Source organism: Aphelocoma coerulescens, chromosome 15, assembly GCF_041296385.1.
Source record: "Aphelocoma coerulescens isolate FSJ_1873_10779 chromosome 15, UR_Acoe_1.0, whole genome shotgun sequence".
NCBI lineage: Eukaryota > Metazoa > Chordata > Aves > Passeriformes > Corvidae > Aphelocoma > Aphelocoma coerulescens.
In genome coordinates this window covers 2,845,559-2,861,028 of record NC_091029.1, presented here as the reverse complement: position 1 = coordinate 2,861,028, position 15,470 = coordinate 2,845,559, and the positions used below count along the sequence as shown (strand labels likewise).

Genomic DNA, 15,470 nt, shown 5'->3' with positions numbered 1-15,470 from the left:
GTGGGTGACACCTCCTTTGCACTGGGAACAATCCCACCCAGAACAATCTCCAGGGGCACCAACCACAGGGAAGGGCCAATGGAACCCCAGGTTTGGAACAGGCACAGCTGGAGCTCTGCAGCTCTTCAAGCTACAAAACACAGAGCAAATTCTTCGAAGAGCAGAGCTGAAGAGCTGCAGCTTTTACATAACACCTTCCCCTGCCCTCGCCCACCTGCACTGAGTCAGCACGGCAGGTTTTCCTCATCTGCACTTTCCCTTTTCTGCAGAAGGTTATCCAATCTCTGCAGCCACCACAAACACAACGGATCAAGAAACAATTAAAAAGGGGATTTTCTTCCCTAATCAGTTATTCTGCACTAGGATTTCTCTTTCACATTGCTTCTAAAGCGTCAGATTTGACAGAAAATTACATCAGGTCTTTTCTGCCCTCTGACTCATATTCCTAAATAACTGTGGTTGACTCATTTCTCCTAACTTGGCTGAAATCTAAGATTTTCCTCTCTTTAAAAAAAAAAAAAGCTTTCTCCCTTCAGCTTTTCCAGGTGATTCTGAACATTCCCACTAACTAATTGTAGGAAATTAGAAGAAAACCAAAGGGATTTTACCTGACAGACAGCCCACCTACCTCACTGCCATGATTACAACATGTAAAATCTACTGTGAGCAAACCCATCCTGTATCAGCTCCATACAAAATGGACTCACTTTATCCAGTAACTAAAAACACAGCCAACAGATTCACTATGAATAATTAAAACAGTATTTTTTTTCAATTCTATGTTCTACATCCACCTACAACAGTGTTTATGCTGCTACAGAAAAAACACCATTAGGGTTGAAAATCATTAATGTAACTGCACCACGACTGAATGGAAGCACAGGGGGACAGGACACCAAGAGATATGCTATTTTATTTAAAATCAGAACACAGTAGATAACAGAAAGACTTATTATGCAAACAAATCCACTGTATGTTTCACAACTTGCTCGGCCTATAAAATTGCCCCTTATTAAGACAGTCCAGGATCACACAGAGGAACTGTTCAGGCACAGGACGACTCTGCCCCCTCTGAACTCCACGTCTGCCACGCAGCTCCATGTGAGGGTAGAAGAATTGTCGCTTTCAGCTCTGGATCTACGTCGTGATTCCAGTTTGAGAGGGCAAAGAAGTCCCAAGAGAGGTCGAGACTTGAGGCTGTGGAGGTTGGGGCACTAATGGGGATGGCCACCTCGACCAGCCAGTGCCCAGGTGCCTCCTGGCATCCCACAGAAGCTCGTGTTCCCTGTCGCCCCTCCGGGCCTGTGGTACAGAGGTGACCGGTCTGGATCAGCTGTGCTGGAACAACAACTGACTCCACCTTCTCTGGGAGGCAGCCCTGAGTGCAGTGAAACCCACCCAGGACTCAGAACTGCTCGCTGCTGATCCCAAATCCAAGCCTAACCACGTACAGTCGCGTTAGTCTCAGCTTACAGAACTGTGTACAAAAGACTGGCACAAATAATGCTGCCCAAAGAGAGCATTTCCAATGCTACCAACACTCTAAAGCCGTGTTACACATTGTATTTAAAGGATTTTTCTCCACTCCAATTGCTTTGGGGAAGTATGTGCTATTTGTAGCAGACATCAAAAATCCTTTTTATATATATATATATATTTTTTATTTTTTTGGCAAGCATCGTGAGCCACCCCCTCTCAAGTCTCAGCTTGCCTATGGCATTTTAATCTCACTATCTTATCAACAGTGCAAATTAGTAGAATTCTAAACATCCTAGCCAGAGCAGAATTTATTTATTAGCTATAACAGAACAGGAGAAGCTGCTGAAGGGCAACAGGTTGAAAGCACTGACACAGCTCTTGCCCGACTCATCCAGGTTAGCTTTTTGTCAAGTTTGTTGCTGAAAGGATTTGAACAGCTTTCCACAGTCATACTTCTCCTTTACCCTTGAACAACACCAGCAGTCAAGTAAATATTTACAGTTTGTGTGCACACAAACACACAAAATTAATGGCAAAACATTTTCAAAGAGCAGCTGGACTTCAGTTATGAGCTTGCAATAACTGAAACATCACATTAGTTACATCATCTACGTTCAAACTTACCCATCAGTGAAGGCAACTAGAAGCTTACAAATAGCAGATACAGCTGTTTTTTCTGAAGTATGAGGGTCAGTTTTCTGTAAAAGTCAGTGCTCTCAAAGAGCCCTTAAATAAGAGTTAAGCAATGGCCATTCAAATGATAAAAATGCTAATATCCTAGAATTACAATCACAAATAGTGATCCTAAGGCACATCAGCCACATGCATATGCAATAATGCATTGTTTTGCTTTCAGACAAAAAAATTGCATTAGCTTTGTCTGTATTTAGTGTGCACAAGAGGTTGTTTTTAGATAAACTATCCCTGAAAGGTCATTGTTATCACAAAAGTTACCAAAAGACAGAAGATTTAACAAGTAGTAAAAATATTTTTGGACTACTAATACCAATAAAGTCTGATACATAAAATGCAGTGCAAATTCACAATACACTTATCTATCACCCCCATCACTTCTGAGGACTTCCAACCCTCAGAAAAAAAGTTGGCACCTGATAAGTGTAAAAGATACCTGGTTGTTTTTATGAAATCTTAGTAAAACTGATTTGAGAGTGTTTTAGAGTTTTTGTGTAGCAGGCTCAAAGTATGAATTTCTGTACTCAGACACCACCCTGGTAGCCCCCACCCACTTTAATTCTTTCTAGGACACAAACCATTTCTACAGCAGACTCATGTTTAGCATCCAGATACGACAGCTGCCATCCAAATACCAGCACTAACAGCACAGCAAAGTTACTTTGAAACGAGTCATAACTAACCATGCTTATACAAAGCTTCAGTGAGAAAGTAATACCAAGAAAAGATATCACACTATTTAAAAAAAAAACAACAAATCCTGTACCATCACTAGATTACAGAAAAAACACACTTTGCAAACAAATCCAATGCACATTGCTTCACAAAATCCCCCATCTATAAAAACTTGCCAGACTTACACTGGGGAATTGGTTCAGATGACAGTAATGCTGACCAACCTTCTGCCCTTAGTCTTCAGAAGGCAAAATAAGCCAAATGACCCTATTTTCAGAATCGAGAGCTTTCTGTTATGAGCTTAATTTCAGATTAGTATTTGCTAACCACCACACTCCAGAGGAAATGATTAAGGGACAATCCAGGTTTTACATAAAGAAAAAAAAATAGCTCTTCTATTCTGACTGATGTTGTTTGTAGTACAAACCTCCAAACAATGTAGTGCATTCCAGGACAATGATACCAAAACACTCTGAAATAACCAGGGGCTTTGACAGATTCTGGACTGATTGATAACAAATTCACAGACACATCCTGTGCAAACAATAAGTGTTAGAATTTGCCTCCCCAAGTGCTGGATTAAAATACCAGCATATGTCTGCACCTTAGGCTTCAAGAGTCACATCAAGAATGAAATCTGAGCTGCCCTAAAAAGCTTCTCCCAATCCAGTGGCCTAAGTCAAGAACAGATTCTGTAAGATGCAAACAGCCACCATGGACTTCAAAAGGCTTTTCTTTTTTGCCCACTTGCAGAGAAACATTAACTGCCAATCCCAGACAGATACACGTGCCCTAAACTGCAAAACTAAAGGAAATGGGAAAGTTAAAAATAGTTCTGCCAAGTGAGAGACAGAGTTAAGGAATAAAATGAAATTGTGGAAATTCAAGTGGGCAATTACATGTGAAAATCCAGTATTTGATTAAGAAAATACCCTGCCTAGATTCCTGGAATCACATGGTATCAAAAGCTAAGCACCTGTGTAAAAAAATCATTTCTGTATCCAAGGTGTGGAAAAGGAGAAAAAAACCCAACTGTTAGAAAGAGTCTTAATAGGCAAGGAAATAAAACTGCCTGGTAAACGTCTATAAAACCCTAAACTGGCTCTACAAACAGTTTAGTTTCATTTCAAGAGACCAGGATTTGGAGGGTATCAAGCTATTTAGGAGTGGGAGTAGTGCCTACTTTGCTTACACAATGCCTAAGATAACAACTGAAATGCAGAAAACGAAACTCTTTGTCATTTGCCCTGTCTAAAAGCCACCCAAGGCCTTCTGACAGGAGTTTCAGCTCAGTGAGCTCTGAAAACGTTGTGCACCTGGCCCTGGATGCAAAAGGATGCCAAGGGGGGTCCTGTGCACACCCTTTTCCCAGCAGTCAGATACGGTTGTTACCATCCCAACACTGTCACGGACACAGAATTCCTTAGAGAGACAACCAGCTCCCCTTTGCCACACATAGATCCAGCTGCGATGGGAACACATCAGAACAGAGGAGGATGCTGATTTACCATCACTAAGGAATTCAGAGCGTGACTCAGTTTGTAATGTCAGCAAATCCACTGTGAGTGGCTTCCCAATTTGATGGATTTACAAAATTTAGACCTTATCACCTTCCAAGGAAAACCTTGTCATCACTGACCTTTGCGAACAAACATCATCACATTTAGCAAAGCAATTGCAAACCTCTGTGCCACAGCTCAGCCTTTGTACTCCATTGTGCAAAGAACAGAGGCTTCCCATTGCCTACAGCAAGTCTCTGATGGGGGAAAAGGAAATATAAGCACCAATACATAAGTCAGGCGCACCCAAATATTTACTGGAGGATAAAGCCAGGATGTGGTGGAAGGCGAGCTGGTCTTTGGGGAAGAGGTGGAGGATAGGGTGGTACAAACTGAGCTGGGTATCCTGGCTGTGGCATTTGACTCGTGGGCTGAGCTCCTCCCGGCCGAGGCGGGAGAGGAGGGTACGGAGCACCTGGGTAAGAGAGAGCTGGTCCTGAACTCATGGCTGCAGTGAAGGGAGTGGGGAAGCGTCCTGCTGAGCCTGAGGGAGGCGGGGGGGGTGGGATTCTCCGGGGCACGACCGAGGGAGGAGCGTTTGCATCCGCCTTGTAGGGATCTGCAGGTGCTGCTGCGGGCTCGGGTGCCCTCGGCTGCGCCGGCGCCTGAACCTGAGGAAGTCTCTGTCCCTTCAGCACCATTTCCTGGAGCTTCTCAATCTTCACCCGGCGCAGGTGAGCCAGTTTCCGCTTGCTCTGGTACTCGTCGATGAAGGAATCCAGGGGTATTTCACCATCAAGGAACTTTTCTGCCATATTCTGTCAAATACAGAACATTCTCTTAGGAAACAGCCTACTGCAACAGAATCTAAATGGCTCACATCCCAAAAATAGCATCATTTTGCCTGTGATTTTCCAGCTGGCATATGGAAGATGACTGGCATATTGAAGAATTCTGAGCAGAACTTTGAGTTAGTTATTACTCAGAAGCACTGAGAGTTAAATATCACTTTTGCATAAATTTATACTGAAGTAACAGCAGTAAAAACATCTGAAGTTTGCTCTGAGCATTCCCCTGATCACCAGAGATGGGAATGAACCAAGTGCAGCAGCTTCCCAGATTGCCAGCTAAGCTGAATTACAGCTCAGTGCTGCTTGAATGCCAACAGAAACACTGGGAACTCGGTGAGACTCAGCACAGAGATTACTGCTAAGTCAGGTTTAATACTCACCCTTACTTGTGGCTTTGGGTAAATGATGTTTAATAATTGAGAGGTGAACAAACATATAATCACAAAATTCAGCTTGTCCTGGGAATTTCTTTTTACAATCACAACTCAAGGCTAATAAGCAATTTTTTTCTCCTGATTAATTACAGAAAATGCCTGCATGAAATCAGCAAACAAAACCAAACACCTCCATTATTCTGAAGTCAGATGACCCTTCAAGCACTTGTGTCACAGCAAGTGGTGACCACTGGCACCTGCACAGACACACTGAAATCACAACGGAGTATTTCACCAGAAACACTGGAGGAAAAGCAGCATGGGCACAGTTTTTTTATTAGGCTACTAATTGACATTTATAATGATGTAATACATATACCAGGCAAACTCCACTAAAAGAAGATTCCACATTTTTATACTCTACGAGTTTGAAGGCAAAGCCAAGGAACTAAGAGGGCTTGCCAATCTTTTCTCAAAAGAAGCACTTTCTCCCTTAAACTTCAAAGATGTTAAGAGCAAAAAATTACTCAGATAAAAAAAAAATAAAATTGCTGGAATCAAATAGCTGTTCACTGAAGTTCAAAGCAGAGACAAGACCATACTCTTAATCTGTCACATGTTCAACTCTGTACTGAACCATAGACGCTGGGAGGTTCTGGTAATGGATGGAAGTGGCAGAACTGGAGTGCTCTGTCATTACCTCTGTATCCTCCTCAATCTTCGCCCCCTCAGTCTGCAGCAGTGCCAGCAGGGTCTCCAGGGAAGCATTACTGGATTGTCTGTCTGTAATGGCACAGGAAGAACAGAAAATGACAGCTGGCTCTAAGTGACTTCTAACTACACAACAATCTCTAAGGCACATTTGTACAACCAGCAGACTGCAGTTCTAGACAGGGTGAGGAACAGTAAGAAATACATTAAGAAGTTCAGGAATATTGTCACAGTGCTAAGAGCTGAAATTTAGTTCCAATTATATATTTATAATATTGAAAGCACTTCAGCAAGTGCAGTATCAGATGTACAGTATAATTCAGTATGGAAGTTAAATGCAACATACCATTTAATTTATAAACAGTCACTGAAAATCCGAAGTATTCTGCTCTTTAGCAAGGTAAACGAAGTTGATAATTTAGAGAAGAGCAGGTCAAGAATAGGTAGGTAACAGGAAGAACCCACAGTATCTGTTACTAGATGTGATAGTCACTTAATAAATCATCAGAAGTGTGATCTATTTCAGCACTACACAAGAATGACATTTCACTTTGTACCCTAATTCACACAGCTAAAAATGAGACACCAAAAACCACCAACAAAAAGGCAACATATTTACATTCACTTAGAAAACAGCAAATCATAATTGTCAACAGCCAGTGTTACCTAGTTTTGTTTTCTTTATCTGGTATGCTTCAAAAAGAACTTGCAGCTCTTGATATTTCTCAGTCAAATTTGATTTCAAAGACTCCAACTTTGGCTGGTACAGGAGATTTCCTTCTGCCAGACTGCGGTTGCTGGCGAGAGTCATGTCCTTGCTGTGCTGAACATTTTGGGACTGGATATAAATAAAAAAAAAAAACCAAAACCGTGTGAAATAACAGTGAAATTATTAAGCAAGACAAAATAGAACTTGAAAACTTTCAAATAAACAACAACAGTATGCTCTATGTAAAAATTAGTGCTGTGGCATTGGACCTGCAACCGATGAACAAATGATGAAAATTGACAGATAAAGTAATAATAGCTCTTGAAAAAATCTGAATGCCAGCAGTGAGATACAATGAGTGTAGAAGAATGTCATCCCTTATCTTGTTAACATATAAAAAATAAGGACTGCATCGTGACTGCTTCTTCTCCAGAATATTCTTCCCCAACTGTCTTACACCAATCCTGGATTAATGCCAAAACCTTCATTTTTTTCAGTTTAATCCTTCTGCTTAACATTTCCTAGCCTAAAGAAAAAGTGACAATTCTCATACACCCAAGATTCAGCCAGATTCCAGTTTGCTCACACTCACACATGCAACATGATTTTATCAAGAGAGCCTTCAGGAGCTTTGGGAGAGCCAAGTGTTTGGAGAAGTCTGCCCTGGGTGTCACGTTAGATTCATTAAAATATTCAGACATCAAAAAGGAAAAAAAAAAACCAACCAATTGATTTGATTTCAGATCCTCAGTCTGAATCAACAAGTGGAATAATCTTCCCATGGCACAACAGACTCATTCTATTAAGCTGCCTTCAAAATCAGCCTAAGTTTGGTACATTTTTTGACCTCCTCCATCCATATGCCCCTTCTAGTCCAGGTTATCCCTGTTCAGCTGTAACTGCTCCTATTTACAGCCCCCTGCCCTGCAGTCTGTGCAAACAGAAGCACAGCCCTTGCTCTTTCCACACTCCTGGGTGGACACAGAGCCACACCTCAGAAACAGGAAAAGAGGAAACCCAAATGAGCTGTTTAAAAGCTCCAGAAAAGGTCAGGATCAAAATTCAGGTGCTTTTCCAAGCACAGCAACTGCCTTTGAGAGCAATTGCTTCCTTTTGAAATATTTATATGCTACTTTAATTTGCTAAATTCAAAACTGGCTCGGTGTTACTTAAACACACCTTTGTCCCCAGATATTGCTCTTCAAAAACCAAAATTTTACTCTCACCCTGTTCTTGCTAAACCACTTTAAAACCCAACAACAACCAAGGATCATGCAGAGTCCTAAATTCTACACCAACCCCAATTCTACTCCAAATTGTGAAAATCAGAAATTACACTTTCAATATTGTTTTGTCTTCTCAAGGTTCTCACATCAAGCCTAAATAAGCATCCAGCCCTATCCTTGTGTTCAGTGTGGATCCTTTCCAAGAATAAAATCCCCTTCTTAGCTTTGAATCTAATGCAAAATAATTTAAATTAAACTGGTTTCCATTTGTTTATTCTCATATGATCCAATCCTGTTAGGACTGTTGCTTTCAGAAAGCTGGAGTCCCTCTATTTTACTTTTTTTTTAAAAACAATTATGAAGGGAACTAAAATACATGGGACTTAACAGCTTAATTACTGGCATCCAACCTCCTACCGACCTCCTGCCATCACCACTACTCACTGGCTCCTGAACTGCCAGCCAAGGAAAATTGTGTGTAAAAAGACTGATGGTTTCTGGTGCCTCTTCCACCATTTTAATGAGCTTACTACTTCCTTCCAGCAAATTCAGTATTTTCACTGCTTGGGAGGCTGATACTCTCATTTCAAAGCAAGTGCACAGTCAGTCAGGGAAGACCAGTTTAATGAGTGAACCTTGATCTCTCTTTTGGGATGAAGATGTACATTTACTCAGGGCAGAAGAAAAGCCAGTGGACACAAACCTATAAACCTTTCAAGAGCACAAATACCAGGAAAAGGAAGCTTTCACTAAAATCATACATAGTGAAGTGGAGAAGGTAGAACTCCAGGTAAGCAGAGGAAGAAAAGGCTTCCTTAAGTCAGATGAGACTATTGGGATATTGTCCCTGCCTCCAGTGTCAGAATATCTCTGAATAGGACCAGGCAGGAGGAAGAAGAAGCAAATTCCTCACCTTTTATAATGATTTGCTGAATAACTTTACTTTTAAATCATTTCAAATGTGTGAAGATGAATAAATACCACTATGACATGATGTATCTGACTTGTAAAAATAAGAAAAATGTGACTGATATGACCTGCCTACATCTAAGGCAGAGTGACATCCTGTCCTTTGCATCTGATATCTAATAATTATGGACTAGACTAAACTTTAGCAAAAGTCTTAAAAATAGTTGTTTTAAACTGAAAAAGTTAAGGTATTTGTAACTGCACTTTAAGTTATAGTGCTTGAAATTACACAGGACTTAATGACTCAACTTTTTCCATCTTTGAGCACTTCTGAGAAGGGCATATTTTTTCTACAGAAGTTGATCAAAAATGGTAATTGACACTTAATGTTGACTTAAAATGTCACTCCTGAAGTCTTCACTTTCAGCATTAGTCTGTGTCAAATTTCTTTTAACAATGCACATTTGGAGAGAGGAGAAACTTGAATCTTACCCAAAACCATGAGAAGAACCAGTTCCTCAGATACAAAGCAAACTTAGGAATGATGTTTAATGAAACTTAAGGAGGAGCTGGTGAAGACCCATCCACCTGTTCAAGACATTGAAATACTTCATATAACCAAAAGAATTTTGAAGTCTGTGAATTCTATTTCACAAGAAACAGAACAGACATAATCCCAGAGCAATGCAACTTGAATACAGTCATGATTTACAGAATAATCTCTGTCACTGATGTTAAGGTCTGTGTAAGAAACTTTACAGCAACTGTTCCACTGCACTTGGAAGTTAATTCGAGGAATCAGAAAGCAAACACTGTAAAGTTTGCTCAAAGAGTGCTGTAGAAAAACTTTCAAAAAATGACTAATTTAAAACTACAAAAAAAACCAGCTGCAAAATCACCCAAGGGTCAAACCACAGCATGAGCAGTCCATTAAGATTATCAGTGCAGCACAAAGCATGCTTTCAGCATCCATTCATAGCTTTCCACAAGCCCAAAACAAAAGCTGAGGAAGGAATAAATCCAACAAAAGGTATTTTGTTGTCACATGTGCTGCGTGACAAAAACGTGCATTAGCAGGGAACTGCTCCTTCACTGGTTGTTCACCTGCCCACTGGAAGTGCAAGGAAAAAAGTTATTTGGAGATAAGAGTCAGGAGCATGGGACTCCAGTAGAATTCCTAGCAAGAGTGTTGAGGCCATGAGCACTTCAACAGGCAGGAAACATTAATCTGAAACCAGATGAAAAATGCCAGTCAGAATCACGAGACACAATGAGACAGGAGAATATTAAGGAGAACATATGCCTTTTTTTTAACTGCTAAGCTCTCACTATGAATTCTGAATGGGACAAATGGGGCAACCATACTGAGCTGCTTATAAGGGGATTTTCATGGCACAAGGATTGCTCACTACTGAGCAGACCACTCAGTACCAAACCGTGCTGCAAGAAAATGAAGCCATGGACACACGGAGGTTATTAAAAACAAAAATCACAGTTTATGCAGTGCTTCAAAACTTCAGCTGCTTAAAAAATGAATTTCTTTAACAGATATAATTTGAATAATTTTACTCAAGGATTTATTTAATAAGCATTTCCAAGAGCAGGAAGCAGCAACTGCTTTGGGAATTTAGAGTCTACTACTTTTAGGAACTGCAGCTTTGTTTCATCCCACTTTAAAAAAAACGGGAAAAAAATGCTGGATAAAATTAAACCAGAACTAGCACTAGCTTAGCAACATTCATACTATAGATGTTGATCCTTTACTCCAAAATAATGGTTTGCAGCAAGAGTTATTCGTGTAAAACGTCTCTGAGAAGCGTCACTCCGGTTCATCCGAAAGCACATTCCCAGAGGAGCTGCCTCCTGAGAAACTGAGCAACTGCAATCCTGACTACCCACAAAGCCCATCAAGAGCTGCTATAATTATAAACTTGCTCTGGCCAGCACCACGGCGAGGAGTCTCTTGGTACCTTCGAGAAAAAATCTCTTAAGGAGCTATAAATAAAAAGCAGCTTTGTGTGGCACCGTTTTAATTGCTTTACACAGGACACATCCACGTTAGTTTTAGATTTCTCCAGCCTTTATCATTCTCCCACTCTCTTTCACTTACACAAACTTGTAAATTAAGAATAAAATAGCAGTCACACTGTGGAAGAATAAAGATGCACATTTGGAGTGTCAAATTAACCCCTGAAACAGGAGCTGACAGGTGCAGAGTAGGAGATGAGACTTCTTTTACAGAAGGTTTAGGAGTGCTTTTCATCAAGGACTGGTGAATAATAATACACCCCCTAACAACATCTGTTCTGTAATAAATATTAAAACATACTGCAAAGTAATTAGATTGGCTAAATTTAGCTCTTCTGATTACTTAAAAATGACAAAATAAAGCTTAAAAGGTAAGTTGCAGCTCCTAAACATTTACTGCAGAGGCAAGACACTCAGCACTGCAATTTGCACTTTGACACAGACAGGTTACTCATTTGATGCTCAGCTAGAAGAGAAAAATCTGTAGTTGCCACCAAGTCTAATTCCTAACTTTGCAACTAAATTTCATGTTTGGCCAACAAGAACATGACCACTTGCACAATGTGGTTTTAGGACAGGAGTAGGAATCCAAGAAATCTGGGCATGAATGCACATAGTTTAACTTGGACTTTCTGCCCTGCATGATCTTTTCAATCAGCTTTTGAGAAAAGGACTATGCTCAAAAAATTCCTTTTGTGCTTGCCAGTGTACTCTGCAATGCTGGAATGAGAAGAAGGCAATACATTTCTGACTTCTTGATTTCACATAATTAAGGTATTGAAAAGCAAATAATTTTTGGCCGTGGAAGCTTAGCAGTCAGTAACACAATACTGCACTATTACAGAAGTGATGCTCCAGGAGATAAAAAGAAAATTCATTTTCACAGAGAAATTCATCAAATTACCACTAGTGTCAGGTCACAAATTCTCTCATCTGTACTTTTTAGAATCACCGAGACTGACTTTTATAAACAAGGTACTTTTATGACCCTGCCCTGGCAGGGGGGTTGGAACTAAATGATCTTTCAGGTCCCTTCCAACCCAAACCATCCTGTGATTCCCTATTTCATAAAGATGAATGCTGTACATGTACTACAGAGAACAATCTGAAAGAGTATAAAAAAACCTCTCCTCAGTTTTAAAAGACTGACAGTACCAGACAAGGAGCTTCCTTCCTCTTTCTCACAGACAAGATGTTCGTTGTTCAAGCCCTGCAAGCCCAGAGGCTGCAAACTCAACCTCAGACAGGAAAAGCACCAGTTCAGCTCTGATGCCACAGTGTCACACACCTGGGGACACACGTGCAGGACATGCTACAAGCACATCACCCCGTGGGCACACACAGATACAGATATACACCCCCCACGCACTGACACATACAAATCCTGCTCAAATGCCACACAGGAATACATTCCCTGTAAGGCTGGAAGTGCCTATTTTTAGCTGTTAGCAAGAAAGCCAAGTGGTTTTTCCAAATCCTCCTCCTCTGTGAACAAAACATTGGGGTTTGAGCTGGGTTTCCCTTGCAACAAGGAGAACAAAGGGTTTTTTCAATTATGGAATAATCAGCTTTAACCAACTTTGCCACTGAAAATACAAGTGACCTCAGAGAAGTGGCTCAGGAATCATGATTTAATTGGCATGTCACAGTAAAATTAGGAATGTAAGGACTTTGGAATAACCCTACAACCTAGATACATATGGACTGACAGCCAAGTAGCAGTGAAGTCACCATGGTTCCTCTTTAATGTTCCGGATTTCCCTCTCTCCCGCTTCCTGCCACACACTTCCCAGTGAAAACTCAGGTCTCAGCAACACAAGCTCAAGCAGTAAATAATTCAATGAAGGCGAAAACAGAATGAGGAAGAAATATTCAAGCATGGCCAATTCCTTCCAAGATGTATAAACACATTTCTAGTTGAACAGACTCCAGTAAAAGCCTCCACATCCAATAAAAGAGGATTATACCAGACAGCAGCACAGCCGTGTTTCCACACAGCCTGAACACCTTCAAACCTGGCCACACTTTCCAAACACCACAAAATATTCCCTCAGGCCCAGAGAACTTTACTCTACAATTTAAAAGCCTTCTGATGCCAACGAAAGAGGAAAACCAGAGGGTCAAATCCAGAATATGGGCTGGTTGTGTAGTGAGAGAGGATCTTTTCTACGGAGGTCATGAGGTTTTCTGTCACTTCTGACCTACCGTCTTAAGTCCATACTGACAAGTACTGACAAATAAATAATAACAAAGAGACCGGCCCTGTGCTCGTGTCCCTTGTCAGAGGTCACACTGGAGCCAGCCCTTCACATCTTTACAAAGTTAAGCCCATTATAACCCGCTGACTTTCCTTAAATAGTTTTTATACAGCAGAGCGCTCCAGCCCCCAGCAAACCACGGGGCTTCCAAGAGCTCTGCGTGTTCTACTTTCCACAGCACCGCCTGTTTCTTCTAAGTTCTCAAAATATAAGCTCGCCCAAGAAGTTATTATGGCTGCCCCACTGTCAGAAATCTATTGGCATAAAGTTCAAAATCCAAATTGTTGCATAATATAGCAAATAAATTCCCCAGGACACCTCATCAACTCAGCATCAGCCTTCAGTGGGCCTCTCCATGTGTAATACTTTGACAATTTGGCTCGAGGTGATCCAGAACAATTTTCTCAGAAGTACCAAAAGGACCAGAATCTTAGTGTGAGGGAACACAATTATAATGGATTTCACTTAATAAACTAAGCTTCTTTCTCAAGAACATGTTGCCACTTTTTCCTTTTCCTGAGGCTTTTATCCTCTAATTTAAAAAAATAAAACAAAAAACCCCAATAAATACAGGACCCAGAGAAGTAGAACACATTTTTTTCTTTTAAAGTTTTCATACATATAGTTTCATCTTATTTGCTCTTATCTGACTAAGAGTGAGAGTCTTTCAGGCACATCTGTGGCCAAATAAACCCAGAACAGTCTTGTATCTGAACTGTAACACACAGGGTCCATTGGCACATCGAAAAACCAGTTTAAGACAACCACAGCCAGAGAAAGAAAACAGGCTCCTATTTTGTTTTAAGAAGCACAAATCCAAAAGCACGACTTAGAGCCTGATGCACTGACAAAGACACTTCAAATAAGCAAAACAAGCAGCAGAAAAGCCTGACAGCCCTCGCTGCGTCCAGCATACCAACCGGGGCACACAGAAATCTCTTTCACATTGTTTTGAATTCACGCTGGCAAAATCCTTCACCACGACCAAGACACAAAACAAGGGCTGTACGAACGGAAAAGCTGATCCCACCTCCGGGCCGTCAGTGTCTCCCAATTCAGTGGCTGAATTAATTTAATTTAGCGTTTTCAGCCCGGCGAGCCCGCACCCCTCCTATGGCACCCGGCAGGCACCGATCCCCCCGCCGCGGGCCGGCGAACAAAAGGCCGGGAAGGGCCGGGAGAATGAGGGACGGGGGAGGCAGGAAAGGGAGAAGCAAGGAAGAGACCGGCAGCGCTTCCCGCAGCCCCGGGGGCTCCTCACGCACCGGCAGCTCCACGGCGGGGCCGAGACGGCCCGGCGGCTCCGGGGAGCGGGGAGTCATTAACCCCCCCAACACCGAGCGGCACCGGAGGCGGTGGGGACCCGGCGGGACGGGGGCGGCCCGAGGAGAGGCCGCGGCCGGCGAGCATGAGGCAGCCCCTCACCTCTTCCATCTCGCGGGCCATGTCCTGGAGCTGCTCCTCGTCGTCCAGCAGCGCGCTGAGCTCCTGCAGGCTCAGCGCCTCCAGGCGCCGCGCGTCCAGCGCCATCCCGACCCCGCTCCCGTTCCCGCCCCAGCCCCGGACCGGAAGTGCCGCCGCGGTCTCGCCCCGACCCGGCGGGCACCGCCCTCAGCGCCCCCTGCCGGGGGGGCGTGTCGGGGCGTACCACGGGGGCTGCGCGCCGGGAGGAGGGCGCTGCTGGACGGAACCAAAGGGGCCTGGGGAGGGGGGTCGCGGTGGCTGAGGGGGCCCGAGGTGGGGGGAGCGCCTGTGAGGGGGCTGTGGGCGAGGAGCGCCGGGAAGAGCCCCGCACAGAGCGAGCTTTGTGTGCTGCGCTCACGTGAGGCACTCGGGGCCTTCGGAATCCCGAGGGATCGCTCACGGAGTCACTGAGGTTGGAAAAGACCTCTGAGATGATCGAGTCCAACTTGTGACCGATCACCGCCTCCTCCACCCGACCGCTGAGTGCCACGTCCAGTCTTTCCTTAAACACCTCCAGGGATGGGGACTCCACCACTTCCTTAGGCAACCCTTTCTAATGTTTTATCACCCTTTCAGTTAACGAATTCCTCCTGA

General features: G+C 42.7%; 1 protein-coding gene across 1 annotated transcript; it reads right to left on the bottom strand.

Moving 5' to 3' along the window:
- Positions 1-895: 895 nt before the first annotated feature.
- VPS37B (VPS37B subunit of ESCRT-I) lies at positions 896-14,978 on the bottom strand. Its single transcript, XM_069030825.1, has 4 exons — positions 14,838-14,978; positions 6,949-7,120; positions 6,272-6,354; positions 896-5,164 (listed from the first exon to the last, which is right to left on the bottom strand). Exons 1-4 carry the CDS (start codon positions 14,940-14,942, stop codon positions 4,661-4,663), a joined length of 864 nt encoding a protein of 287 aa, XP_068886926.1. The 5' UTR covers positions 14,943-14,978; the 3' UTR covers positions 896-4,660.
- Between the last annotated feature and the right edge of the window lie 492 nt (positions 14,979-15,470).

Excerpts from the sequence above, each read along its gene's own strand:
- VPS37B (XM_069030825.1), bottom strand. The coding sequence starts at position 14,942 with ATGGCGCTGGACGCGCGGCGCCTGGAGGCGCTGAGCCTGCAGGAGCTC. Across the intron at positions 6,355-6,948 it reads GATAAAGAAAACAAAACTAG|ACAGACAATCCAGTAATGCT; the intron begins GTAACACTGGCT and ends GTGCCATTACAG. Across the intron at positions 5,165-6,271 it reads AGATTGAGGAGGATACAGAG|AATATGGCAGAAAAGTTCCT; the intron begins GTAATGACAGAG and ends TGTATTTGACAG.